At 44.2% G+C, this 27,237-nt stretch overlaps 1 protein-coding gene across 1 annotated transcript; it reads right to left on the reverse strand.

Moving 5' to 3' along the window:
* Nucleotides 1-1,538: 1,538 nt before the first annotated feature.
* On the reverse strand, nt 1,539-14,937 carry LOC111674060 (slit homolog 3 protein-like; the record flags this gene model as incomplete). The annotated part of the gene is given in 5 exon segments (XM_023432994.1): nt 1,539-1,610; nt 1,685-1,756; nt 1,829-1,972; nt 2,076-2,344; nt 14,684-14,937. Coding segments are annotated over 4 exon segments (524 nt in total), but the record flags the coding sequence as incomplete, so codon positions are not given.
* Nucleotides 14,938-27,237: the final 12,300 nt, after the last annotated feature.

Here is a 27,237-nt window from a genome sequence, read left to right on the forward strand (position 1 = left end):
CGGATTGCAATCCCATACTGAACGTATGGAGGATGTTAGTGCGATGAATTTACAACAACAAACAATACAGGAGTATGTAAGAGCTGAGGCCGACGATTCCGAGTGCGTGGCGGAACTTTGAGACAAGCTATTTTCAGAAGCTGATAAATTTTATGAAAAATCGCTCATGAACAATGAACTTATATTAAAAATTAAGGCGAAATACAATATTAAGGTGAAGTGAAACACGTTGAGGAACTTGATCGACGTCGATAAAGAAGATTTTTTTAAATGCCTACGTTGCCGACGTTTGTTTTCATATTGATAGCTGGGTCGAATTATATTGGATATTGTACCAAATGGCATACTCCACCTGTCGTTTTCGTACAATAAATATCAAGAAATCGAAGTAAAACTGCAGAAATCCTCTGGATTCATGTTTTCTAGCGCCCTAATTAACTGCAGAGGGACCCCCTGCGCCATCTGTGATTTCCAGATCAATTTAATTTTCACTCCGAGACCTTGTATTCCCATCATTTTAGCATAGAAGCGCATACAACACTTTTTTGCCTTTATCCCGTTCAAATGTTAGTTTATCGATTACCAGAGTGTTCTAAATTCTCGTAAAATTCTCCTGACCCTTTCGTTTCTCATATCAGAGCCTTCGATAATTGTATATTGATCGAAATATGAGAGCTCGACGCCATTTTGGTTCTGATCTGGGCTGTTAAAAAATTTGTTCCAAAAATCCAAATTTGGAATATGTCAGGACAATTCTTAGATGATCAGGAGTTATGTCTCAAAGTTTCTGATAATTCGGTCTAATACCCTTAAAAAAAAGTGTATTCGAATCGACTGATTTGAAGAGAGTTTCACTTCACCTTAAAATTAATTTACTATTGGTTTGTTTTGTTGCTTGGTAAAATTATTTTTCTCATCTGAAAATTTGTTTTCGATCCAAAAAATATGTCCTTTATCGTATATTTTATATGACATGATATTTATTACAGAGTTTAACGGAACTAGTAGCCACGGTTTATACACTGCTATTCTTCTTGAAAAAGGAGTCGAAAAGTTCTGTACTATTTTTTCCTACCGTGTATAAATTTCCTGTAATTACTAATTGAAGCACAGTCAATCGCGCTCCCCAACAGAACTCATAACGGACAGGACGTCGGTGAGGCTGCTATGCCTCAGACAGCCGAACGCAGACCTACCGGCGTCCTGTCCGCTATGTCTTCCGTTGGGAAACGCGATTGATTGACTGTGCTTCAATTAGTAATTACAGGAAATTTATACACTGTAGGAAAAAATAGTACAGAACTTTTATATTCCTTTTCCAACAAGGTTAGCGCTGTATAAATCGCGACTACCAATTCTGTTACATTATGTATATGACCTTGAACACTAGGGGTTTTCAGGACGCTGAACAACACGGGAAACATTATTTTGAACAAAAATGTTGGTTCCATACCGAAACCTTCATATTTTGGGGTGTTTCCAAACTGTTGTCACACAGTGTACTTTAACGCAACATTAATATTATAAATCTTACTTACAATCGAAATAACGCCAACAGATCGTGAAATAGGGACGCCTCCATTGAACTTATTTTATTTGCAGACAAGTCTCTAACAAAAAAGACAGGTTAAATAAAACCAAATATAAAATTAAAGAAATATAGCATTTCAAACAGTAAACTTACAGAGTCTTCAGGTTTGTTAAATGTCTAAAAGCATTTATATGAATTACAGAAATTTGGTTCTCGCTCAAGTTTCTGAAAATATATTCATAAATTAACGACACTTAACAAATTGGTAATATTATTAATTGCAATATAATTACTCACAGTCTTTCCAAGTTTTTCAATCCATGAAAGGATCCCTCATCCAATGCAGTAATTTTGTTAGCAGAGAGATCAAGACGTCTAAGATTCGTTAAATTCTTGAAAACATCAACTTGAATAGCATAGATGGAATTCGAACTCAAGTCTCTGGTAAATATTATTCATTAAATTCAAACATTAATTTCAATTGCAGTAAATTTTATTCTACCTCTTTCCCACTTATTAACAACTAAACAATTAAACAACTTACAATTGAAGTAATTCAACTGCAATGTCATTGAAATTGATGTCCTTCAGGTCCTGTATTGGATGTGAGTGACCATCGCATTTAACTTTGCGCCATTCTGCTTGAGCTCCGGCGAGCTTACAAATGCAAAGTGGCACGCATTGATGTCCTCCGATCGTCTCTGATGCATGCACTAATAATCCAAGTAGAAAAAGAACACCCATGACTGATGAAAAAAGGTCTCCCACCCTTCTTTCCATTCCAAGACGATGCTTCACCCAATCATATTGAATCTGTTAAAATTGAAATTAAATACAATTATCAAATACCGACTTAGAAGAATAGCATTGGGGGACCGGAAAGAAATACATTATTTTTTATTTTAGTAGTAAGTATACAAAGTAATGTTTTACAAATTTGGCCATTTATTGTAAAAACTGAGAAACCAATTAGGAATTGATAAAGCGAATAATCTCATTGAAGTTTGTAAATATTTAAGATCTAACGAACAAGAAAACGATAATTCATTACACGTTTAAGAAAGAATAACAGTATATATTACGTTTAGGGGACTCACCTCCGATTTTAAGAGTTCAAATTGGTTTTTTACCGAAATGAGCTAATTTTATTTCATAAGATTAGTGATGTGACGAGTCGAGTATTTTAACACGTTAAACTCGAGTCAAGCATGTATTCAAGTCAACTCGGGTCATTTTTATTGTAACTCGAAGTATTAATACTTGCGAGTTACGAGTATAAGAGTGAGACCGAATTACTCGTACCAAGATACTAATCGCGCCTTATTTGTTTATTCGAATAATCGTTATTTGGATTGTTTCATTCTCCAACTCGCCATTGACTCGACTCGTTGCGCTGAACACATACGGCATCGAGTCATCGACTCGAGTTGGGAATGTTTGACTAACTCGTGTCGATAAAGTAGTCGATTCGTCATATCACTTCGACTCGAATCGCCGTTAACCGAATTGCTTTACTCGCCAATTCGCCATATACTCTACTTCCCGCGTCGAATGTATATGGCATGGAGTTATCGACTCGAGTCCAAACCCGTGTTGGCAATGCTTTCAAATTCGAGTAACTCGAGTTAGTAAAGCATTCGACTCGTCACATCACTACATAAGATATCAAATTATTTGTAAGCTAATTTTGACTTAACTGAAATGAACGAGTACAATTTTATTTCTATGTGATGGGGTACAAATTTATTGAGAATGTATTTTATATAGAGTAATGCTACAAATAAAAATCCTATTTAGTTTCCTGATCTCACAGGATAAAAATCCAGCCAAATTCTTATTTGAATTCTTCCTTCGGATAAAAAAAAAAAAGCAATGAGTGAAATTGGGTTGGGCAAAATCATAACCACTCTGGGTCTTCCAGGTAGACAGGCTCATAAGACGCATACAGCTGCTTCAAGTAAAAGAGTCCCAGTGGGTCGGCTTGTACTCGGTGCGAGACCCGACCGGGTCTCTTAATCCCTACTTAATCTATTTATCTTATAATTAATTCTCCCTCTGTGCCGGAAAGTCCTCGAAGTCCTCGGCGATGGTAGACATCCAGAAAATGAGATAAAGATACTGACTCAAAAAGAGTACTTGAGACGACGATCCAAATGGTCCGGCGGTCAAAAGCAGAGAAGACCGGACCTCTCTGCGCTGTCCTTATTAGAGATTCGGCTGGCCAGTCCGAATCCTAATCCGCATCATTGATTGGTCGAGAGGCTCCGTGATTTCTGAATTTGGCGGAATCGGCATGCGTTGGCCCAATTCCTAGGGCTGGGGGCAGCGGTGGCGCGGTTGCTGGGCAACGGTGGTGCGCCTGGATTTGCGAAGCAGTCGAAATCTACCCCTCCGGGGGATCCTGGCTCACCCGAGGCAGATCGTCCGACAAGCCCCGGGTGCTCCGGAAAGTACGGAGTCGGGCTCCTTCCCTGAGCGCGGTCTTCATCCATCGCCTCGTCGATGGCAGCTTAGGGTCGTTTTGGGAGCACCTGTCTCCAGGTCCAACTCCTGACCGGGAAGTCCCGAGGTTCTTGCGCGCGGCCCTATCCGAGTCACCAGGGCCCGTCTACGGCGCGCCCTCGCAGGTAAGATCCAGGGCGCGTAGCAGGGCCGACTTGACCCTCTGGGTGGTCCCGACGGGCACGACCAGTGACACCACGGCCGGTGCATTCGGTCCCGGCCCCTTGCTGGCCGCGGCTGCCTCGACGGCTTCTCTCTTGAAGCTGGGGTGACGAGCGGTACCGCGCGCGCGACCTCCGTGAGGTCGACGGTGTTTATACTCCGGCCTGACGATCGGAGTCTCGTTACGAGTTTCAGAAATTTACGAGCTCTCGAACACTCCACCAAATATTTATCGTAATATTCCTGCGAGAGCTCGACAACGCGCCCGGGAACTCAGAAAATGGATGAATATTTCACAGAAAATTTGGATTTCCCGTCGATAGCCAAATTAACCTAAAATAAAAGACGCAACCAAAATTAATCAACTATAGATCCGCTTTCCCCCTCCCCCGGGTCGGACCATGGATCCTGAAATACGCGAAAAAGGCAACCATTGGCAGAAATTTAGGAAATCGTGACGCGGCAAAAGTTTAGCACGTCAACTTTTAAATTGTAATTTAGTGAATTTTGCTATAAGTTTATTCCTGGTACGGTATCATTGGCTCAAACCATAACAAATTTGCTGCTACAATGTTGACTCTACAATTGATAATGAAGAAATTCATTTTTATGGGTCCAATAATGCATTTTATATTATTTGTAATACGACGGGATTCTCCAACTCCCTATCCTCAAACAGTCGTACGCCCTGATTATCGTTAACGGCAAGTCAAGTCCGGAGATGAGTCTGTCCAAAATTCCGCTTTATTTGAGAAGGGCTCCAGTTACGCGCATTCGCACCACGGAATCCCAAGGGCCCGGCTGCCGGAGCACCTTAACTCGGTTCGGTCGACGGGACCTTACAGGGCGTGCATGACCAGCTACTCACCCCGTGAGAACCTTACGATCTTTCACAGTACGGCTGATCTGGGGAGTTCGGCAGCGCGACACGATACGGAGAAACTGGTTCCGGAATACACAAGACGAGAAAAAGGTTAACTAAAATAATAAACGCGGATTTAATGGTAAACAATCCCTCTGAGAATTTATTAGAATAAAATGTCGGGATGAATAAGAGCGCAATACGGTAATTGACCGTATTTTACACTTGGAGCCGGTCTCAGGGTGCAATGCCCTAGCGAGAGAACCTTCTTCGGTCCCTAAGCGTCTCGGTAAAGGCCTGGCGCCCAACAATACTAGTGCGCACACAAAAAATGGTGCCAGCCCATGGTATGACGCTACACATCTCCCCTCCTCAGATCTGGCGCCCGGCAGCCACGATAAACGGCAGCAGGAGAAAGTCACCTCCTGACGAACTTCAAAAAGAGACGAGACGCATCCCGTTACAACCGTCTAAGACAGACGCGGAAAGGGTAAAAACACTCGCCAAGTGATCGGGAAAAACATGGCCGCTGCCTGATCTATAATTTACACGCGCCCTCAAAGAATTTCGCTGGATAGAGACGCAGACGATAATCGGCACGAAACGGAACATTTTTATTCCGGAGCACGACAGGAATCGACGCATGGCAGGACGGAACGATTGTGCCGACCAAGGCTTCGGCTCAAGACGCAGGGTCAGGACAGTACGTGGCGGTTGTAGATGAGGCCACTTGAGCTGGCTAAGGCTCACTGGTGCTGCTCCTGCGCTTAGGCCTCCTCATACGATACTCCGCATCGGGATGGAATAACGCCGTTAGGGCGCCGATACGCCGATACGGCGCCCTTCGGGACGAGTCGATACGGTATATTGCGAGAGCGGATCGATCAGGTGCTCTTTGTCACGGAAATGGCACGTGGCGAGTTCGTTCAGTAACGGCCCCTTCGGCAATGATATTCTCTTCCAGAGCCGTCTTCTTCTTGGTGGGTCCGAAAATATCTAGTTCACGCGCTTCGCCCGCCTTCTCTAATGATTGGCCGTTGTCAATTAGCCACCTAATTAATGAGGTTGACGAGCGATGACAGCAGGATCCTTTTTCGGGAATCTGGACCTCTTAGTCAAAATCTGGAAACATTAATCTGTGCGTCGCTGCGCGTCGCTCTTACTCGAAGATACCGTTCACCGCTAAAATAAAAAAAAAATATATATATAATTCAAATATGACAATCTTAATCTACGGGATTGCCGTAGATTAAGATGTACCCCCCTATGACTGGCCAAATCGGGCCACATGAAAGCACAAAAAACATTTTAATAAAAAAACGACTACAGAAAAGACAATACAAAGTGAGAAATAATTATGTACAAACTACTTATCTACTAACTATTGTAGATTTCTAAGTATTTGCTGCTCGGAAAGTTTGAAACCGGTGCAAAAAAAAAGAAACGAAGTATAACGGTTACCTTTCTTTCCTTTCATTGACTTCAAATGTTCCAAACAATAAATACTGAGAAACGTACAGTAGTTAGTAGATAAACAGTTTGTACAGTATTTTTTTACTTTGTAGTGTCTTTATTAAAGTCTATTTTTTCATTAAAAAGTTTGCATTTTTCAGTTTTCAGTTGGTAGTCCGTTCATTAGGTGATATGAAATAGTCAGCCTATATGTGTGTGTATTGTAGGCTGATGGTGTATGTTCGGTCAAATACAGTTTTCTTTTTCCGGTGCCACAAAAGGTTTGGCTGGCTATGATTTACAACACCTGCCCTGGGCTCGGGCCACTCTTTAAAATCTTACTAGAAAATATGGGTGCCAGAGTAATAGTACGGAACGAGCTCTGCTGAACAGGGGGCCTGTTCTTTCAGGAAAATCCCCTGTGGGATACGTAGAGGGGTTGGGTAAAGTCGGCTACCAAATTGTATTCGACCGAATTTAACGGCAATTTGGAGTTTATTTGTGGATGGTTGCGTCCGCAATCACGAGAAGAAAACAATTGATACCAAATAGTAAAAATTGCCTACAAATGCCGCTCAAACGGCCTAACCGCGAACATCGAAATGGTACAATAAAAGAACAATGCAACAGGCGTACTCAAAGAATTCACTTTGGACAGACTGAATAGACTCAAAGCAACCTGAATTTGGAACAACCTTAACGTATTCGCGGATTACTGTGGATGGATTCAGGACAATCGTAAATTGGAGCGACTTGCACGGATTCGACAGTCGGAGTTCCTCGCCGACTCTGATGTCCTGAACGACGAAATCCGGAGAACGTCACCCGGACTCCTCGAAAATAACGAAAGAGATGCCGAGAACTATAAAGTACTCCAAATCACCTATTGAATTTACTCAAACTGACTCAAAAATGAGACCGAGTACCTTCTGCTCGCATAATCCAAGTAAAGGGGCTTTGGGAGTGGCTCCCGGAGTCATTCGCGAAAGAACTCCGGTTTCACGGTCCGTGCCTTACGGAATCGCGACTTCCCCTCACGCCCCGAGCCACGAAACGCAAAATAAAATAAATTGACCTACCTACATGCAGGTAGGCCAAGAGATTTTTCTAACAAGACCGGTCTGGATTTCCTCCTCCGCCTCGCCCGAATTTATTCCGCACGGCTTAAAATAACAGAACTTGCGACTCAACAACGGTAGGACTAGTCGCCTACGCGAAACTCACGTCACTACACGGTGGGGGAGGAGGAGGAGTTCCGGTCTCGAATAAAATACGGAAGCTTACGATTCGCTCGCCCTTACGGAACAGTGGCTGGAGTTCGGTCACTCGATGGCTGCTTGGCGGCTCCTCGGACACTTGCCGGTACTCGCGAGATTTCAATTGTACCGGTACCCTCCGAAAGCTTGAGACGACAAAGGACAAGCCGGATCCTGGCATACCTTAAATAAGCCAGGCGAGGTTCACACTCTCTAATTGGTTAATTCCAACAGGTAGTGGGCTACGATCAAATTAATTCCACTGATTACCTTAAATTTGGAATTCTCTAGGTGAATGCGACAACGGCGAGGTGGTTCGCCGGCGCGCGGCGCGCGCATGGTAACTGTCTGGGGGGTCCCCTGCCCTGCCGGGCCCCTCGGCGATAACCTCGCAAAATTTTCTTTCTTGGGCGCTCCGGAGGCGGTGGAGTTACCGTTATACCCTCGTTGACCCCAGGTCCTCTCGTGGTGCTGCCCCTTCGGCGGTCTCCCATCGCTCTTGGTTGGTTGGTCGGTCGGTGGCGGGCAAGGTCAGTGCTTGCAGTATAGTCTCCCTCCTGCTACACTGGCTGCGCGGAAAGGCCGGAATCCTCCCTCGGGGAGGCTAAGTGTCGATGCTCGTCTCGGGTTCGATGATTCAGACGGGTCTCTTGAGGTCGGTTTGGGTGGATGGGTGACATCGTGGTGTGCCCTCTTCTCGCGCCCGTCCTGTTCATGGTGGTCCGTTCCTAACGGTCCTCGACGCCGTGGACCGATCACTCGGAGCGAGGCGAGGGGCTAAGCGTTACATTCGACCTCATCAGGGCTAACCGTTTACGCGACCTGGTTCAATCCGGTTCTTGCTCACAATACTCGGGTCACCTATTTCTTTTCTACTTATTATTAATATGTCGTTCCCGTGGCTCGGAGGAACATTACGGAATCTCGAATCTTCGATCGACTCGATTCGAATTTTCGCGAAGATAAGTGCGAGATGTATTGGTATTCTTCATTCCTGCACGTTCTTTGAGGGCCATACTTTGTGACGGGCATTCTCAGGAAAAATGGCACGTCACAGTATATATACAGGGTGTAACAGAACTCGTAGTCACGGTTTATACAGCGGTATCCTTGTTGAAAAAGGAGTAGAAAAGTCCTGTACTATTTTTTTCTACAGTGCATAAATTTCCTGTAATAACTAAGTGAAGCACGCCAAATCAATCGCGTTCCCGAATGGAACGCATAACGGAGATGATGCCGGTAGGATTGCGTTCGGCTGTCTGCGGTGTAGCAGCCTTACCGGCGTCCTCTCTGCTGTTTCATATCACCTTAAGGTGAAGTGAAACACGTCGAGGAACTCGATCGACGTCGGTAAAGAAGATTTTTCTAAATATCTACGTTGCCGACGTTTATTTTTATATTGACAGTTGTGTCAAATTGGGTGTTGGACTAAATGGCATACTCCACCTGTCGTTTTCGTACAACAATTATAAAGAAATCGAAGTAAAACTCAAGAAATCCTCTGGATTCATGGTTTCTGAGGCCCTAATTGATTGCAGGACACCCTGCGCCATCTATGATTTCCGTGTCAACTAAATTGTCACTCCGAGACCTCGTATTACCATCATTTTAGCATAGAAGAGAATACGAGGACACAAGAGGGTTTTATGGTTACGTGAGAATCAAGTCGTCGTTTTATATTGAATGAAACAGTTCTATTTATAATACAAGGGGTACAATGTCCATGGGGGTAAGGTGCGCAAAGGATATACTGTGCTAGGCGGATCGTCGCGAGACGAGACAAGGACGTTGGAGGCCGCGGGCTAGCGGCTGGCGGAAGTGTAACGATATATGTTCGCATATCAGTTGCGGAACGCTGACGTGAGATTCTTTGCTTGCAAGGTGCGCTTTGCCTTACTCAGCAAGTGTGGCTAATGAGTTGCGCTTTATACTTGAGGAGTTAGAATTTTGGTAGTTGTTACCGGAAGGTGAATACCGCATTCTGTTGCGGATTAGTAATTTTGGAATAGGGTTCGAAATAGAGTGATGAAAGAGTAAAAGAGTGGAACTCTTCGAAGAGGATATCTATACCTTGGCTTCGCAGAGGCCTTTACGTCCGGTGACGTCTCTCCTACGTCCTGCTGTTTGCGATGAACTGCACGTGAACGCCTTCAAACTGGGGCGTGCCCCAGAGTTGGAGCTTGCTAAGATTCTCCCCCTGGTCCGGAATTCGTAGCGCCGTCGTTCTTCTCACTGTTGGCTGATGAATGTCGGAGTACCGAAACGCACAACTGTTCCTACAGTACGATCAGCTTTTCAGAAAGCCCCAACCTAGCTCCTGAGACTGCTCTCCTTAGACTGCTGCTTTACATTCTCTGTGTTACACACTGTTCACTGCTCCTTTTCGGTACCGCTTTTATACGAGATCTTATCCTTGAGATGCCCGTGAGGACAGGGTCCAATTTCCTTGTTTTTGGATTTTGTCGTTAGAAGCTTGATCGGACGTGCTCAGGAAGTCACTATGTTCACGGAAGAGTAGTTCCCGTGTTTTGGTCCAGAGTGCAGTTCGGTGCGGAAGGCGTGCGAATACGCCAAAACATTCCTCGATGATTGTTCCAATGGTTATTATTTTTCCGGTTTAATCAAATGATATTATCGTTGTTTTGGATTCGATATTTATCTTCCGGTAACTAATTCATACTTAATAGAATGCGCGCCCCTTTATTTTGAGGAAAATGGGGTAGCCTCGTAACACTACATGTAAAAAGTTTAAGACGTTCGCGGACAGGCAAGGATTTGATCGAACTAATTGCATCTGGAACGCCATGAACAAACAGCCAGATAGAACGTTTTAATAGAGTTCGGATCAGTAGTTACCTCAGCGATCATTCCAATGATCATCACCAGTCATGAGCATCACCAGTCGAACGACATATTGGATTATTTAACAGACATTCCACCAGTTATAACGTTTTATCTCATTTTTTCGGATCAGTAGTTACCTCAGCGATCATTGGAATGATCATTGGAATGATCGCTGAGGTAACTACTGATCCGAAAAAATGAGATAAAACGTTATAACTGGTGGAATGCCTGTTAAATAATCCAATATGTCGTTCGACTGGTGATGCTCCTAGTCGTCTTCTTTTTGGTATTTATCAAAATGGTCAAATTAACGGTCCATCGAAGTTAAGCGCTAGATCAAAGTTCGGGAAATGATTGGGATCTCGGAAAGCTACGCGACTTAGCAGCTGTGAATATTTGCAAAACTCAAACAAGCAACAAGAGATACTATAATCGGACACGAAAAGCGGCACATATGTATACTATTAGTGATTTAGTGATGGTGTGGAATAATGACACACCTGATGTCAATAAGAAATTAATTCCTATATACAAGGGGCCTTATGAAGTTAAAACTATTTTAAATTATGATCAATAAGAGATTGCAGATGTTGAGGAGTTTCAACTCACTTCCCACTGAACATCAAACCTAACGGTTATGAAACTTAAAACTAACAAATAACACAACGTTTGTCATAAGGTCATAACCTAACAGTTACGTAACATAGAGCTAACTAGTTACATGACATTTGTTACAATGCAGTAACTTAACAGTTATGTAACATAGAGCTAACAGGTTACATAACATTTGTTACTATCATATGTATATAAATATAGCATAACTTTGTTACTCTCATGTTACATTATGTTACCGTCCTGATATTACTGTGTATATGCAGCACATATTTGTAACAAAACGGAACTACATTGGTGCTGTCATCTATTTTATTACATCATCGTCATTGTCTTTGTCATACTTCATCGTCAAATGTCATAAGATTAATATATGTCATATTTTGTTTACTACTCATATGAAAAAATGTGACTTTAATTCGTACGCGCATATACATTATCAGTAATTGTTTGTTAGTCAAATGAAATCATAATAGTCTTTAAGTAAAATTAGATAGTTTATCGTTACATAATTTCATTGAAAGTCTGATTTGTCATTTAATATCTAACTATTGTCATGTACCAAAAAATAATAAAAAATTATATAATTTTGGATAAAATTGCGTGATTTTTTTATTAAATGTATGAAAAATTAATATTATTTTAAGGTAACTGAAATTATAACATTAATATAACATGTTACATAACATGTTACCTTAACGAACTTGTATGCTACAAAACATGTTAGTTTCAAAAACTTAAGATTTACCCAACAGTTACATAACAATGTTCACTGGGTTAGTGATCATTTTGAGGTATTGTAGGCCCTGTCCAAATGAAAATGTGGGCTCAAGAATCGTTATCACCAGAATGTGATGATAAGAAATAACCTACACAGATGCCATCTCATATCATGTTGAAAATTGAATATTGGACCAGGATGGTCCAGTTGTCAGGGTAGCCGACGTGCAGAGTAAGAACTCTACGCTCCTGGTCCCAAATATAGTATGATACGGGACTTACAAAACCACTCTGCTCTATACTTTGATATTGTACAAACGTAATAAATGGATGACTCAGCCTAATGATCGATAATTGATCTTTACACAAAGTGATTAGTAGTGGATTCATTTTCCTTCGGCATCCGAATATCCCCATTCTTTGACCGCTCTATCCTGGCATAAAAGGGAACGACCTTTATTTCCCTACCTCCTTATACATATTACAGTTCCGTTTTTGTTATAAAAAAATTCAAAGCATACTCACTTATAAGACACAAATCTCTTTAATTTCATTTCCATTTCATTCCACTAAATCAGTGAACATTAGGAATGATTAAACTTCTATCAGAAGCCCTACAACTATGTGCTGTTCCGCATATAATTTCAAAAAGCTTTGAGTTCAAATCCGAAGATATTGACAAATATTCAATATTAAAAAAAACATAAGTTCACTAAAACAACACAGTTAACAATGATTGACATCAAGTTACCATCATTCATTTCCGATCCAAGTTATACTTAAATACTTACAACTTGTGCATTTAATCATTACATCCAACATTTTATAATAATTCCGTAGAATTATTTCCCCTGAAAAGTGACTGCTTAAATTTTATCCTTTATTCCGTCATGTGATAATTGATTAACAAAATATGATACATAATATCCTCACCCTAATTTCAGCATACGAATATTTTAATTCCTGACGCAGCATCGAAAGCAATCACGAATTTATCACTATTTTAATCCTGGACGTCTGATAATCAACTAACACATAAACAACATGTATCATAACAGTTAATGAAATTGTTTGTAGGAAAAGTATGACCTGTGTCAATATATGCACTGTCTTAATATTATTTTGCTATTTTATTGAATAAGAAAAACATATGAAATCATCCACAAAAAACACATGTAAAACCGTCTTGCCAAATGCAGGATTATCTTTTCGATTACTTCAGATAATTGAATCCCCTCCAAAAACAACAGACTTTGTGCAAAAGGACTTAGCCGAGTACAAGCTCTTCTTCATATCCTAATAGGTTTCTAGATTCTAAAACCATTGAAATCATATTATAAAGCCAAGTGTATAAGTCACTAAATGTCTGCTTCTCATACAAACTGGCAATACCATGTTATTTCAATTGTTTTATTTATGGTTCTAACACTATTGCTACTTTATTTATTTTACTTCTCATTTAAATGTATGTATAATGCATTGTCATTTAATAATGAACCGTTAAGTGCTTGTTGAGTATTACCTGACAGGTCGATGCTCAAAATTTCGTAACATTAACATTCAGCAGACTGACATTTTAAAATTAAATACGTGTTTGTATCCAAACATACATTTTAAGTTGTGCTTCCATTTAACAATTTACATGCTTCTATATTTGCAATTTGCAGTGATTTAGTTCTGTTAATGCAGCTTAAAGGGTTGCGAGAATGCTATACTTTTAACAAAGACGGTTTAGAGTTAAATATTATACTTATAAAAGAATTTGTTTTAATAAAACCTGGTCCCACCAAGTAGCACTCGATAAGGAATCACATAATGTTTATTAAATGACAATGCATCGTGCATAAAACTACATCAGTAGAAGTAAAATAAAACAGAGACACCATAGCTACGATGTTAAAATCTGTAAATGAAAAAATTAAAATAGCATGGTAATGCCACGTTGTATTAAAAGCAGACACTTAGTGACTTATGCACTTGGCTTTGTAACATGATTTCAATGATTTTTTAATCTAAAAACATAACTTAAAATATAAGATGAGCTTGTACTTGACAAGGTTCTTTTACATGGAGGTGTTTTTTAGGGGGATCCAGTTATCTAGAGTAATCGAAACGACAATCCTATACTTAGTGAATTTTTATATGTTGTTAGGAAAATCACATTTTATAGGAACAATTAAATATAAAATTTGAAGCTCTTCATTTATAACTGTTAATAGAATGTTAAAATTGAAGAAATTGAACTGAAGAATTTTCAAGACTTCTATATTTCTCAATATTTATTTGATCTTATAACGATGACAATAATGTAAAATAGAATAAACTTCTGTGGCAGCAAAATTATTTAATTCCACTATAAAATTACCAGTGTACACTTGGTTAAACATGTTCAAATTATTTCAAGACGGTTCACAGTGTTATCTTACACTTATTATAATTACTGCATGTATCATCCTTATTATAATAACACGTTTATACATTTGATATTACATTACGACCAGCTACCAATCAAACTATAACAGAAGTACTTAAGTTAACTAAACGCCTGTAATGATAATTCAAGTTTAAGAACCATTTTACTAAATACATCCCCTCTTAAAATATCAACAATAAACAATCATGAATGAAAAAGTCGCAATTTGAAATAAAAGAGATTTACATGCTCAGGTAGGTGCTTTCCAAAATATTAAAAATTGAGTAAATCGCCTGAAAAATAGTCAGTGCTAGGATAAGAAAACTTACATTACGGTATAACCGCCTTTTTCATACTCCATTTCTCCCTGACATCCAACACCTAACCAGGGACATATTCTCCAACTGCATCTCGCATTTCCTGCACTTGTCAATTCTTGTGACTTCTCTCTTCACCAACAGACATTGATTATAAACTGATTGACGGTTAGACCAGTCAAAAACAAGCAAACATAAATAGTAAGACAAAGCTGCCTAAATAATTGTAAATCGCAAACACTACCCGACAGACTCAAGGTATGTTAATTGTTCCTAACCATGTACTAAGTCTCCACCAGAGGGCGGACACTGACATCAGAGATGAGTTGGGAGATTGCTCACGGGCAGGATCGCGCGATCACGACCTGTGCTGCCCTTCGGTGGAGAATGCGGACGGTTAACGCACTTGCCACCTATTACCCCTCAGTAACGGCGCAACCAGAGATGAGTTGGGAGATTGCTTACGGCCAGGGTTGCGCGATCGCATCCTGTGCTGCCCTCTGGTTTCATACGTCAGCTTTCACCGTTTTTTGCCCCGAGGGCGGCGCAACAAATTTCTGGTAGGGGCTCGCGCACTCAGGATGGCGGTGACATCTACCAGGAGCCGTTGGCGGCTCACGAACTCGTGATGGTAATACCATGCGGATGTGAACGGTGGTGGCTTGCCAACGCTTACCGACACTGCTCGCTTTTCATGGTAAGGGACGAACACTCGTGGCGCCTTCATTGACTTTACCCTTCACTTACCTTATTTATTTTACGGGAAGGTGAAATTTTATCTTTATTAAATTCTACTTCACAGCTAGTTCGCGGATCGGTGTCATCCCATAAGGATGGTACTAACACGTGATAATCAGTTTTGGCCCGAATACCTGACCACGAATCTCACACGTTGTCGTCGGGCAAGGGGTTAACCCCTTAACGCACAGATTTTTTGAAAAAAAAAAACGGCCCAAAAAAATCAATTTTTTTATGTGAAAAACACTAGAAAATTGTCTTGGCAAAAAATAAAATTCTCGATTCCGATTAGGCTCCCTTCCCGTATCATCCTCGGGACGAGGATTCCAAAAGTCCCTTCGAACCAGTGGCGAAGAAGACGCCGAAGACTGGGGACGCTCTCTCTACCCACCAGAAGGGATCACCAACATTGAAGAAGATCCCGCGTTTATTATAAGCGCCGTTCACGTGTACAGAGACCACTGAAATCAAGTAAGATTTTCTTTTGATGCTGTTTAGGATACGCTCCGCGGAGAAAGTCCGTCCGCCTGGACCGCACATGTCGCTCGAGGGTTTTCCGAATTTGGCTGTCTTTTGGGTAAGGGTGGCCANGGCTCGGTGACGGCTCCTACGCCTACCCCGAGCATGGCACCGGCATCGCTGCGCCTAACTCGCATCGATGTCCCACACTTCTCCGGGGACTACCTCAAATGGGTGCATTTCAGGGACATGTTCACGTCCCTAGTGCGTGAACACACTGGGTTGAGCGAGGTCCAGAAGCTCCACCACCTAATGGTCAGCCTCGAAGGGGAGGCTAAGGAGCTGCTAGTGAACCTGGAAATCACGGCAGCTAACGACGAGACGGCTTGGGATCGGTTGGTCACGCGCTACGAAAATAAGAAGGAACTCGTGGCGGCCAACCTCTACACGATCACAAGCGTCAAAAGGATGGCATCGGACACCCCGGCGGAGTTGAAGAGGATCTCGAACACATTCACCTCCGCAGTGGACGCGCTCGCCAACCTGAGGCAGCCAGTAACCCACTGGGATGCCATGTTGGTTCACCAGATGGAACAGCGGCTGGATGAAGCGGCGATGGCGGATTGGGCCGACTCACACTCGAGCAGTACGGAGGTACCAACTTTTAAGGCTATGCAGGGCTTCCTCGAGGCTCGCATCCGGGCGAGGGAGTCGGTCACGCGGGGTCGGGACGCAGGTAACAAACCGCGTACCGGGGGTCCGATCACGGGAAATTGGAAGGCGCGCGACCCACCGGGGGTCCGCGCTCACGCGGCAGTGGCAAGGGACACGAAGTGCCTTTTATGTTCGGGCGGGCACGCGCTATTTACATGTCCGCCGTTCCAGAACCTTCCCGTAGGCCAACGACGCGATACGGTGGCACAAAATCGGTTGTGCTACAATTGTCTAAGCGCGAGTCATCCAGTGCGCGCGTGCCCATCGCAGGTACGCTGCCGCACCTGCAACGGGGTACATCATACCCTTTTGCACGAGGGAAGGGACCCGGCGCTTCGGACCGACGGCCAACCGGCCGTGAGGAACAACACGGAGGACTCAGGTACCGAGCAGACGGTCGCGAGTGTCAGCCAGGTAACGCGCTGCGCGGTTAAGGACAATACGGTGCGGGCGCGACCGGTCTTGCTAGCCACGGCCATCGTGACCGTGGAGGCGGCTTCGGGGCGGCAAATGCGCGTAAAGGCCTTAATCGATCAGGGATCGGAAGTCTCGATGATTTCCGAATCGGTAGCTCAGCACTTGCAGTTACCGCGGAAGGCCACCTGTATCTCCATCGTCGGCGTGGGGGGTAATGAGGGATGCGCCGTAAAAGGGTCGACGAACCTCCGAATCCGGTCGCAGGTAGACCCGGGGTTCACGCTCAAACTGCGAGCTCTGGTCTTACACCAGCTAACGGCGCACCTCCCGACGTAGCAGGTGGCCATCGGGAACTGGCGGCATTTAATGGGACTCACCCTGGCCGACCCGGATTACGCGGCGCAATCGAAGGTCGATCTATTACTAGGAGCCGATGTCTGCGGGGACATCCTCCTGGAAGGCTTGCGGAAGGGTTGCGCGGGCGCCCCGCTCGCGCAACGAACCACTCTAGGATGGGTGCTGTCAGGACCGACCAGCGGGACGACGCACGAGACAACAGGATCAATGACGGCTCGATCCTTCCAGTGCACCTCACAGGAAGGATCACACAAGGCACTGCCGCGGTTCTGGGAATTAGAGGAGACTCCCACCCGGCAGCACAGCCTCACCGCTGAGGAGACCGTCTGCGAGGAGCACGACGCTCGCACGGTGAGGAGGGATGCGGGTGGACGGTACGCGGTCCGGCTACCGTTCAAGATCCCCGCGACGAAGGATCTGGGCCCTTCGCGATACGGCGCGATGCGGCCATTGGAGCGTAATGAGCGGTGCCTCATTACCAATCCCGGGATGGCAGAGTCATGCCGCCGATTCAGGGAAGAGCACCTCCAGCTAGGGCAAATGGGACCGACGGCGGGTGGCAGTCGAGGATACTACCTGCCGCACCCCGCGGTCATAAAGGATCAGAGCACGACCACCAAACTGAGGGTCGTGTTCAATGCCTCGCATGCAGCACGGAATGGGAAGTCGCTCAACGACTTATGGCATGCGGGGCCCAAACTACAGGCCGAACTAAGGGACTTCTTACCACGTTGGCGACGACACCCAGTCGTCTTCGGGGCCGACATCGAAAGGATGTTCCGGCAATTCTGGACGCACCCGGAGGATTGTGAACTCCAGCGGGTGCTATGGCGGGCGGAGGGCGCCACTCAGGTAGCGGCGTATCACTTGCGGACCGTTACTTACGGTACCGCTTGTGCGCCCTACCTGGCCATTCGGACCTTGCGGCAATTAGCCCAGGACAAAGGGGATCGATACCCGCTGGGATCGAAAATCGACCGGGAGGATCTTTACCTGGATGACGTCCTCTCGGGAGCTGACACAGTGGAAGGGGCCGTCGACCGACGGCAACAACCCCAGGGGACAAAGGGAGTATCAGCCAAGGGTACAATATTAAAACACTGTCCAATTTTTAGAAAATCAAGGGAGATTACGAGATGGAGACCGCCTGCAGCACGCACTTCTCGCGGACCGCGAGAGGCACCCGACCCCCCTCCCCGGAAGGTAACATTCTACAACCCTCGTCATCGGCCAAACGCACCGGGTTGTGCTGCACAGAGGGACACGGAGGACACTGGGCTACCTGCGGCGGACTTTCTGGATCCAGGGGGGGCGGACCGAGGTGCGGAGGCGCATACACCGAGATGCCGCCTGCCTGAAGCAGCGAGCGGCTCCCACGACGCCGCTCATGGGGTCGCTTCCACAAGCGAGGGTGCGACCAGCTCGCCCGTTCCAGCGCCCAGGGGTGGACTATGCGGGGCCTCCACAGGAGGAGCAGGTGAAGGACGACATCCACCCCAGTCCAGGTCGACGATGTGGCGCTGCCCGGGGACGAGCGCCGGCCTCCGACCAAGTGGCCGTTGGTCCGGGTCGTCGAGACCCACCCAGGTCCCGACGCTGAAGTGCGGGTGGTGACCGTACGCACACGGGACTCAGCTCACACGACCGGTAGTGACACTGTGCCTCCTACCGGAGGATAACGACAAGGGCGTGAGCTTGAGGACACTGCATGGCGGGCGGTGCATTAGGACAATAAGGCTAAAGACAATAAGACTAAGGACACTAAGGCTAAGGACACTGAAACTAAGGACACTAAGGCTAAGGATTAGGATTAGGCTAGGATAAGGCATAATTCTCTCAGGGTTATTAATTCGTCGTAATGACGAGGCGGGCGGAATGTTTAGGATACGCTCCGCGGAGAAAGTCCGTCCGCCTGGACCGCACATGTCGCTCGAGGGTTTTCCGAACTTGGCTGTCTTTTGGGTAAGGGCGGCCATAAGTTATCTCCAATGACCGACGTAAATCGGAGAGAGTCCTCGAGAAGGGTTAAACTCAGCGAGGGCCTCTTTACTGGTTTATTGTTTGGTGACGGAGACGTGCTTGAAAAATTCTACGGAGTTTTAAGCAACCCTCTTTAGGGAATTTATGGGCGCACTTCTGCGAACTACCCTGCGATCGGAAACTCACTCGGTGACAATGTTGCTCCCCACCCGAAGGCAAGACGCAGGGGAAGCGTCTTGGTTAACAACCAAAAAGATCAGTTCAACTCAGGCTTCGGTTAACTCAGGACGTCATCGGGACGCTCCTTCACGGCTTCATTTCGGCTATTTCGGCTATTCACGGCTTTTTCGGCTATTTCACGGCTAGGCTCGTCATACTTTGACAGCCTCTCTAGACTAGTAAGCTAACTTCTTGCGCTAGTCCGCGATCCAAGACGGATACTCGTTAGTTTTATTCACTCGCGTGATCGATAATTAGAACAACTTCATTTCGCGGATCCCGATCGGATTTAAGTTCGGTCAAGATCTCGCCCCACGCGGTCTAATAAACCGCGTACGGAACAGATGCGTTCCGGTAGATTTTGCAGACGTGGATTATATTCACGTCTTTAGAGTCTGCAGCCGTTGGCGTTGCTCAGTGTGTCGCAGCTGTGCTGCGACATGCGAGGTTGTGCGATTCCGATATACGATTCGTGGCGCACTCTTCCCCTTGGGGGTCGCCAAGGTGAAGCGTGCGTCGCGGGCATTTGTCGGGTCGTACGATCGCCTGCATCGTTAACGTCTACCTTTGCCTCGCGAATCGAGTCACGCGGAATTAAAGTTTGCTGGCGTGATGATTTTCACGCTCTAGAGTCCGCAGTCGTTGATAGTATATAGTTTGTCGCATCAAGTCTGCGGTATGCGAGACCGTGCGATCTAACTTCCGTTTTGCGGCGCAGGCTTCCCCTTGGCGGCCGACAAGGTGAAGCGTGCGTTGCGGGCGATCGTGGGTCGTACGGTCGCCTGAACCATTAACGATTAATTTGTATCGAAAATAGGCCCTTCTGGTAGAGTTTTTTTTTACATCCGCTGTGTTACCTTGGTGAAGGTGGTCTCTCGCGTAGGTTAATTAACTGTAAAATGAAGTGTGTAAGTTAGTTTTAAGAACATTTCTTCCCGCGAGAAAAAATGAAGAAAATCCCATCGTGACACCTCGAAGTCTCGTGACGGAGAGGTGACAGGATGGGTGTCTAGGTTGACGTTTTAGTGCTCCTATGCGAGCCTCATTGAGCGGCAACCTCCTCGTGGTGGACCTGGGGAATCGATGGTTCGACTTGCACGGAAAGCAAGAGAAGCATCGATTCGCAAATGGCTGCTCGGGTAATCAATTTTGAAATTTATTAAGCAACTATGTATTAGACATTTTTGACGTATGATCGTAAAAAATGTCTAATACATAGTTGATTAATAAATTTCAAAATTGGTACGATCGTCAAAAATGTCTAATAGGTAGTGTAACGGGGCGAATTGGGAGCGCTTGCGCGAGACCGAATTCGGCGGTAATTGGCGCGTGCTCAATAACCGCAGAATTAGGCGGTGCGAAAAGGCCGAGAGGTAGGAGGAAGCCTAGGAGTAGGGAGAGGCCGCGAGACTCCAGGAGACCACAAGTAAAATTCTAAAAGACAGATTAAATTGAGATATCGATGGGAACAGTCACCTAAATTAAATAGAAGTAGGATAAATTCAAGTCCCAATTGGACAAAAGTAGGAACTTAGAATAGTCAAGAGAAAAAGCGGAGTCAAACAGACTCACAAAATATTTATGAAATAAAACTTATAGGCAGGAGAATTCTCAAATTAAATCCCAACCCCAGCGATCTCTGCCATCGAGGTAGCCGTCGCGTCCCTAAATTCGAAATCCTTTCGAAACCCTATCCTGGGACTGTGCTATGGCAGCATCTCCCAAAAACACGAGCATTAGGTCGTGAAAAGACAAAGAAAAGTGAAAGAAAAGGAGCCATACCTTCGATTGACAGAAGTCAATCGAAGCAGGTTCACATAAAAAGAATAAAAAGAAAGTGTAGATCCGTACCTTTAGCCTTGTTAATGCGACAGCTCTGAAGCAGGAACTATCACTATTTTCAATTGTGAAAGACAGCTCGGACTCAATCATTGAGATTGCCTTCGATCTGCCGGACTTTCACAGTCGATTAGAAAAATCGGAGCACGAAGAAGTGCAAAGACAAAGAACCTACAACAACGTATCCTTTCAAAACCTCAAAACCCTAAGACCAGTGGATATCCGAAGCTGGATAACTTACGTTAAGTTGAGACTAACACTTGTAGAGCAATACTCCAGGGAGTGAATCAATTAATTCAAAGCAAATTTAGGAATTGTTTAAAAACAGAAATTAAGAAGTCAACAGGATTCCGAAATACTAGGAAACCAACCCAATCGTACCCACACCTTGAATCCTTTTTGTCCGGATTCGATGAAGAACAGTTGGCGTACTCTCATGAGATAAAACGTCAATCTGAGAGTTCAATTCCGATCCAAAATAAATCCCTCACTACAAAGTAAAACAGCTAAATAAACATCAGCCGGACGAAGAAATCATCAAATGTCCAACCATTCAGGTAGAGATAGAAGAAATTCCGACAGAAGCGCTTATTGACACAGGCAGCAAGGAGCCGTGCATTTCGGAGAGGTTTTCCGATGAAAATAAAGAAAAATTAAAAGCTTGGGCGATTCTGCTAGTCAGAAGGACGCAAATCGTGGGAGCTACAGGAATGAAGCCAGTCTTTGTTACAAAACAAGTCTATGCGGAAACAAAGATTAAGGAACGTAAAATACACATCGGATATTTAATAGTCCCCAAACTCCTCAGGAATTGTATCATCGGAGTAGACAACCTATTAAAATGGAAAAGCTTAATAGACTTCGGAGCGCGGGAAATTACCTTTGTCAACGAGCAAGAAGACAAAAGCCTTTCCACAATTACGGAATCAGCTATAGCTATCCCAGAACCGGAAGAAACTTATGATGGAAACATACATGAAATGGCACGGACAGAGGAGAACAAGGAGCGTCCTAGCAGCCCGAGAAAAACAGACTATGTGCAAGACTCAAACAAATATTGGGTCAGTCCGGAAGAAATCAAAGAAAAACTACAAGAGTGTCAAGGACTAACGGAAGCACAAAGAACAAAGCTGTATGCTCTAATATTAATATTCCGAGGTGTTTTTGACAAGAGACCAGGAAGGATACAAGTATATCAACATAAATTGGAATTGAGTAACCATGAGCCGTTTAAGCAAAAACCATACCCGGTACCTATCGCATATCGCGAGAAGGTAGACCAGGAAATTCAGAGGATGTTGGACCTTGGGATAATATAAAGATCCAATAGCCCATATATGAATCCGATGGTAACCTTAATCAAGAAAGATGGGTCAGTCCGCTTATGCTTAGATGCTCGCCGGCTGAACGAAGTTATGATCGCTGACCATGGATGCATGGAGTCGACCGAAGAGATTTTTCAGAAGTGCAATAAAATTAAGATCATCTCGAGTTTTGACTTGACCAGCAGTTTTTGGCAAATACCACTCCTGATTCCAGAAAATATACCGCATTCCTGCACAAGTGAAAATGCTACGAGTACGTGGTGACTCCATTCGGTTTAAAAACTAGCAGCGCAAGCCTGATACGAGGACTTGACATAGTAATTCATGGTCTGGGGGACCATATCACAATTTCGTTGACGATCTTCTGTGCATATCGGAAAACTTCCATGAACATATAAAACACCTTGAAGAACTCTTTAGAAGAATGACCCACTACGGAATGACACTAAACTAAGAAGTGTCACTTTTTCCGAACAAAAGTAGATTTTCTAGGACATGTTCTAACACTGGAAGGACTCCAACCACAGCCGGACAAGGTCCAAGCTATACACGAGTTCCCACGCCCAAAGAATATAAAGCAATTGCGTGGATTTCTGGGATTCATTAATTTCTATACGAAATTCACAAATAGACATGCACATGAAACGGCACTACTCCTAGAACTGTTACGGAAAAGTGTGAGATGGAAATGGGAAGATAGCCACGAGGAGGCGTTCAAGAGAACGAAACAGCTGTTCCAAGAAGCCGTTATCCTCCATCATCCGGACCTAAGAAAGGGATATTTGATCCGAACCGACGCCAGTGATTACGCACTCGGGGGGACATTATCTCAAATCGATGACGACGGAAATGAAGGGGTTATTGCATTCGCAAGTCGAACTTTAAAAGGTATAGAATTAAGGAACTTTACAACGGAAAAAGAACTACTAGCAGTGGTATGGGTACTTCAGAAATTCCGATCGTATATCCTGGGAGCACCCATAACCATCATAACAGATCATAAGTAGCTAACATTCCTTCTCACGTGCAAATTTGCAAACGCACGAATTGCCCGATGGATTCTCTCAATTCAAGATTATGATTTGATAATCAAACACTGCCCGGGAAAGGACAATGTGGTGGCAGACGTTCTCAGTCGTCATGTGAGAAATCACACACCGGAAAACTTGGACCACAAGAAAATTATCTCAGCACTCCTTGTTAGGGAACCGCTACCAACAATAATTGACTATCTAAAGAACATACAAGATCGACAGAATCAAGATCCTCGAATATCAGCAATTAAGAAGACTTTCGACAAAAAAAAACGAATAAACAAAACCGAAGATTCAAGATTCAAGATGGCATCGTAATGAAAAAAACAGGACTCGAAACGTACAAGATCTGACTCACGAAGGAAGGATTTTACAAAATAGCACAAGAATGCCACGAAATTTATGGTCATATAGCTGGAAGAAAAACGCATGCAATTTTACAGGAACAATTCACTTTCCCAAAAATGGAAAAACTGATTAAAAACATTACTTCACGATGCGACACTTGTCAGAGATGTAAAGTGACCAACCAAACGTGCTACGCTGCGATGCAAAATATTACACCCGAATAATCTCTGGAATTAGTTTCGATCGATTATTTTGGACTCTTACCGACGGCGAAAGGAGGATACAAACACATTCTTGTAACGATCGATGCTTTTAGCAAATTCGTCGCACTATATCCGCTACGAAAAGCGAATGCAGGTGCTACCATTAAATGCATACTCGAGCATTATATTGGAGAATTACGGAAAACCGAAAAGGTTACAATTCGACCATGGAAACCAATTCACCTCGAAGCAATGGATGAACAAATTAAAAAGAGAAGGAATTCAGCCAGTATTTTCATCCATAAGACACCCACAAGGAAATATCGTGGAACGAGTGAACCGCGAACTAGGACGATTCTTCCGAACGTTGATTCAAGGGCAACATAATGCCTGGATCAACTGGTTAAAGATTATACAAGACAGCATAAATGAAGTCCAGCATGATACTACGGGCTTCACTCCATTGGAAATACATTTGAATGAAAAACCAACCCGATTTTGGGAAAAATGGATTAAGATCGACAACGAAATACCAACGAAGGATAGGGAAACGGTGCTAAAGCTAGTGAGAGAAAATCTGATGAAGAAGGGAAAAAAACGAGCCGAAAGGTTCAATAAGACGCATAAACTTACAAACTTCACCGAAGGTGACCTGGTATTAGTCAAAGCGTGCAATGTGTCGAATCCAACAAACAAGTTGATAGCCAAATTCCTAGCGATATACGAAGGGCCATATATAATCAAAAAAGCTATAGGACCGGCGACGTTCATTTTAATGCATCCGGAAACAAAGAAAGGGGCATATTTCATAGCGTCCATTTGAAGCCATATCTAACACCGATGGAAACAAGCATTGACCCGCAGGCGTTAGATATTAATAACGACCCGAAGACAAATGATCAACAGAGTAAGGAAACCGAAGAGGAGCAACGGCCGGTGACTCGACGATGGCTAAGGACACAAAATCAAAATCGGGCGAATAATAACACCCTGACCACCTCTCCAGGGACCGACAACCCCTAGATGAGAAGTGAGGTAAGACGTAAGAAGTTCCGCGAACGTTGGACAGAAATCGAATTTGAATCAGTCGATCATCGATATAAGTACTAGCAGCAGTAACAAAAATGAGCAGAAAAGAAGAAAGAGAGAAAGAGGAAGAAAAATGGCCAGGAGACGAAACAGTGAGTAATAACAAGAAAAACAAGAAAAAGAAAGGAAAATAAGTCTAACAAATTAACCCCAACGAATTTTTAACAGTCCAGAGCTCCCGTCCATATGAAGGCCGGACACTACCCGTAATACCGGTACACACCCTGGAACGACCAGCGGTGCACGTTGTAGGAGTCCGTGACCCCCACTGCCTATGGGTGCAGCTCGTGACACGGCAAGGCAGCTGCGGAGAATGGAGGCCTGGCTTAACAGGGAAATGCCCTGTCAGCCAGAAACAGAGCGACGGTGGGAAGCTGGGGAACTGGCGGTACAACGAACAGGAAGGGGTTGGCTCAGGGTGATGATCACCAGGGCGACAGACCTCAGCACGTACGCCGTGGACTGGGGAAAATACAGCAAGGTCCTTCCGGAGGATCTTCGACCCTTGCCGGCAGCCGTAGCAGCGATATCTATCCAGGCGATACCGGTCGGTCTCGAGAGAGGCGAGCCGAGGTACAACGAATGGGAAGATGATGACATTGAGTGGCTGTGTCGAACCCTTGCCAGAGGGACATGGGGGTTATACGTAATAGATGCGAATATATTATATAACTCGGCATTGCTGGAATTATGGGGAAAGAAAAGTACAGCGAATGACCATCTAATCCGGAGCGGACGCGCTAGAAGGGGATTAGGTCCGCTGGAAATAAACTTTTGAAAAAAAAAAGGACAAAATAAAGAAAAATTAACTGGATCCATATAACTCGGAACCAAGTATTTAATTACTAACCTTCACTCCAAGTCCCAGATGCGATCCTCAATTTAGGAATTAAAAAAGAAAACAAAAAATGTTATATAATAATCTTAATTGAATAGACATAAGATAGAAGCGAGGTAGAGATGGAAATTACCAAGAAATTAGATAAGGAAGCCTAAGACTTAAAAAATATCGATGAGTCAGGGCAAGAGTGAGATTTCGGGTAGGTAGGGATTAGTTAAGGTTTATAAATAAGTACGCGAACGAGGAACACCTGCGTTGAGGTCAGCGAGACCAAAAACACAACAGGTAGGTTATAGGAGTCCGGTAGGATGTCAAGCGCGAGCGACCGGAATAAAGGCAATGACTAGGCAAGTAATAACAACGGAGGGAGAAGAGAAGGATGACAACACCAAACAGAGGGTGTCCCCAAAAATGTCACCGAAACCTAACACACGGAAGAACGTTTGTCTGCATCAACAAACACCACCTAGACGCGACGATACGAAACTTAGTTGCGACCGAACAAAGAAGGAAAACCCTCAGTGATATCACTGGATATTCCTTTTCCAATGACAATATCCGAAATAAAAGAGCAGTGTTTGACTTCATCGGCACCATCTCAAAAATATTGATCGGAACTCTCGACGCTAGTGACGCGACGTACTATAACGAACAGATCGATAGGATTTACGAAGACGACAAGCAGGTAGCGATACTGGCCAAAGAACAGACCAACATAATCCAAGGCTTTGTGACTAATCTAAACATCACGATCGACGAAATAAAGACAGAATTCGAAAAAATTCAAGGAAAAATAGAAACAATGCAGCAATATGTAATGGACCACGTGAAAGAATCGTACGCTGCGAGAATCCAAGTAGAAATGAACGCTCACTTTATCGAACTCTCGAGTTTAGTTAACTCGTACGAATCGGAGCTTACAACATTAACTAATGCCGTCATGCTCGCATTTAAGGGACTGATTCATCCCGATATCCTACCACCAACGCACCTAATGGACACC

This window comes from Orussus abietinus, unplaced genomic scaffold (genome assembly GCF_000612105.2).
Source record: "Orussus abietinus isolate OABI.00-Male unplaced genomic scaffold, Oabi_2.0 scaffold534, whole genome shotgun sequence".
NCBI lineage: Eukaryota > Metazoa > Arthropoda > Insecta > Hymenoptera > Orussidae > Orussus > Orussus abietinus.